This window comes from Gastrolobium bilobum, unplaced genomic scaffold, assembly GCF_033153095.1.
Source record: "Gastrolobium bilobum isolate Gb01-03AN ecotype WA unplaced genomic scaffold, APGP_CSIRO_Gbil_v1 utg16099, whole genome shotgun sequence".
Taxonomy (NCBI): domain Eukaryota; kingdom Viridiplantae; phylum Streptophyta; class Magnoliopsida; order Fabales; family Fabaceae; genus Gastrolobium; species Gastrolobium bilobum.
The window spans coordinates 54,692-58,127 of NW_026898009.1; the positions used below are offsets into that span (position 1 = coordinate 54,692).

General features: G+C 37.9%; 1 protein-coding gene across 1 annotated transcript; it reads left to right on the top strand.

Annotated features, from left to right (window-relative positions):
• The first annotated feature begins 890 nt into the window (after window positions 1-890).
• Window positions 891-1,942, top strand: LOC133312170 (pollen-specific leucine-rich repeat extensin-like protein 1). The gene is made up of 3 exons (XM_061513326.1): window positions 891-928; window positions 1,051-1,135; window positions 1,233-1,942. The coding sequence occupies exons 1-3, from the start codon at window positions 911-913 to the stop codon at window positions 1,940-1,942; spliced, it is 813 nt and encodes a 270-aa protein (XP_061369310.1). The 5' UTR covers window positions 891-910.
• The last annotated feature ends 1,494 nt before the right edge of the window (window positions 1,943-3,436 follow it).

Here is a 3,436-nt window from a genome sequence, read left to right on the forward strand (position 1 = left end):
ACTAATAAAACACTGAGAAAAAAGTTTCTAGAGTTATTTTAGATAAAAAAAATTTTGCAGGCTACGATTTTAATTATATTTTATCAGTAAAATATAGTTATAATGGTAAAAAAAAAAAAATTCTATCATGTTAGCCGATAATGTCTGAGGAGACAGATAAAAAAATAATTTTATTATTATAATTATATTTTATCGATAAAATATAATTAAAATTATGCGCCGCAAATAACTTATCTAAAATAACTATAGAAAAAATTAACCCACAAACCATTCCTGACTTCATCAATAGAAGCTTGTTCAAGAAAATCTGTTTGCCTTCCAAATAAGCTAGCGAGACATACAAAATCTAAAACACAAATCATAGTGTTTTTTTTTTTCCTGTAAATAAAAAATTGTCATTTTATAAACTCATCATGGATATCTTTCTTGTGATAAAAGGATTCCTTGGGAGTGGATACCCTTTTTCAAGGAAAAAAGCTACTTTGGTCTTTTTGACTAAGGTACCATGAATTGCTAATGTTCTATCGCCTACCATACCCTTCAAATAGGAGGGGGTCGGTTTGAACATCCATCCTAACCTCTCACGAATCTTCCACTTTATACGTGGCCAAAGAGGCCGTCCATCATAAAGCAAATTCCCTTTGGCTCAGCATTACAATACTCATAAAGAACTCCTACCCTCTTCCCTGAACTCATCCCTCTCTCTTCCACTTCTAATATTCTAAGTTTAGGCAATGACTTAGAGGGACCAATCTCTCTCTCCCCTGCCAAAAAGAGATTCCTTGCATGTCCCACATATTTTGCCTTTTACATATTCCCTGCCCATGTACAAATATATGCTTGTCACATATTCTTAACAGCCATAATCTACTGCTTTCATTGAAAATTACATATTCTCTAATTCAGCTCCATGGTTCCAGAGTTCCAGGTACGGAACCAAAATCCATGCATGTATACTAATTAACATGTCTATGCAATTATGTCTATTATCAATTTAAGCATAAATTGCAATGGTTCTTTCTAAGAGTGACTAACCCATATCAAATGCAGAAACCTCGAGTCACAGAGATACATGCCCGAATGGACTGTAACGGATGTGTGCAGAAGATCAAGAAAGCACTCAACGGCATTAATGGTAAGCATGTCACATAATTTTCCTACCAATTTATTCTGCAACATGCATGAATTCCCTATCTCCTTATAACCCTTTGATAAACTTTCACCTCCTGCAGGTATATGTGATCTCTATATTGATTTCCCCCAACAAAAAATAACAATTATTGGGTGGGCAGATCCAGAAAAAATTGTGAAAGCAATTAAGAAGACAAGGAAGATGGCCACCATTTGCAATATTGAACCAACTGAATCTCCATCTCAACCAGCAGAACCATCACCTCAACAAACAGAACCAGAACCTGAAGAAAATGCACAAGCCCTTAAAGCAACACAACCACAAGAAGCAGAATTTCCACCAGCTCAAGAAGGGTCCCCAGAGAAACCCCCAAAAGACATACCACAGCCTGAACAGCCACCACATGAGGCAACACTATCACCAACAGCAACACCTGCAGAGAATAATACTAGACAGCAATCACAAAACACCCCAGTAACAAAGGATGTAGGAGAGGTTCATGTGGTACACCACCATCCACCTGACTATGGAAATAGAGTTGGTTCTGGCCATAGCTATGTTGGACACTGGGATAGATACCACAATAGCCCAGCATTACTACAAGAGCCACCTCAACCAGCATATGTGACACACAGCTATAATACATATAGGCCATCACCTTATGTCACAGAATATGAATATGTCAGGTCACCACCAAGGCACACACATTACAATCGTATGGAATACTATAGTGCAGATTACCACAATAGCAATGGAAACATCACATCCATGCTTAGCGATGAAAATCCAAATGCATGCAGGATTGTCTAGAAGAACAATTGTGCTTTCACAACATGTCTTGAATCTTGATGAGCTAGTTCATGGAAAAGTAGTAAAACAACAGAATATGAAGCCAGAAAATGGGGGGAAAAAATGGGTGCATGAGAATGGAAAAGCAAGAATTAGATTCTTATTTTTTGGGGTGCCAGAATACCATACTGCTTGGTATTTCATAAAACATAACGTAAGCTTTTATATTCACTATAATATTGACTCCAGTAATTGCATGGTTTCTGTTAATTACCAAGAGACAAGAGGTATTTATTGTAATCCTTGTTATATTAAACTACACAACATTGGTGCTATTATATAGCAAACCAATTTAAGAATACAAAGAGACACACTCAATGTGGGACTTCTATATTATGTACAACAACACTCCCCCTCAAGCTGGTGCATATAGATCGTATGCACCAAGCTTGTTACATATCTGGTCTATCCTAGGTCCTCTCAAAGACTTAGTAAATACATCAGCTAATTGATCATTTGAGTTGACAAAACGAGTGACTATATCTCCTGAGAGAACCTTTTCCCTAAGGAAATGACAATCTATCTCAATGTGCTTAGTCCTTTCATGAAACACTGGATTTGAAGCAATATGCAAAGCAGCTTGATTATCACAAATGAGAGATGTTGGGCCAGTGTCTCCAAACTTGAGTTCCTTCAGTAGCTGTTTTAACCAGATGAGTTCACAGGTAGTTGTGGCCATGGAGCGATATTCTGCTTCAGCACTTGATCTAGCAACTACACTTTGCTTCTTACTTCTCCAGGAAATCAAGTTATCTCCAACGAATACACAATACCCAGAAGTGGATCTTCTATCAATAGGAGAACCTGCCCAATTAGCATCTGAGTATCCTACAACTCTGGTATGACCTTTGTTTTCATAGAGAAGACCTTTGCCAGGAGCAGTCTTGATGTACTTGAGGATACGGATTACTGCATTCCAGTGATCTTCACAGGGAGAATTCAAGAACTTACTTACTACACTGACTGCAAAGGAAATGTCTGGTCGAGTAACTGTGAGATAGTTCAGTTTCCCAACCAATCTTCTATACCTTTCTGGATCAGAAAATAGCTCCCCCTGATTTGGTAAAAGCTTGACATTTGGATCCATAGGAGTATCAATGGGCTTAGCGTTTAACAATGCTGTTTCCTCAAGAATATCCATAGCATATTTTCTCTGTGATAGTACAATGCCATCTTTGGATTGGGCCACTTCTATCCCTAAGAAATATCGGAGTCTTCCAAGGTCCTTTGTTTGAAAATGATGGCACAAATGTTGTTTTATCTGAGTTATGCCATGAGTATCATTACCTGTAATGACGATATCATCAACATATACTACCAAATAAATAGAACCTGAATCAGAGTGTCTGTAAAAGACTGAGTGATCAGCCCCACTTCGAGTCATGCCAAACTGTTGTACAACAGTGCTAAACCTTCCAAACCAAGCCCGGGGAGACTGCTTTAGACCATACAAGG

What these genes read in the sequence shown, in the direction of transcription:
- LOC133312170 (XM_061513326.1), top strand. An exon ending in AGCACTCAACGGCATTAATG is followed by an intron (nt 1,136 to 1,232) that starts GTAAGCATGTCA and finishes CACCTCCTGCAG; the next exon opens with GTATATGTGATCTCTATATT.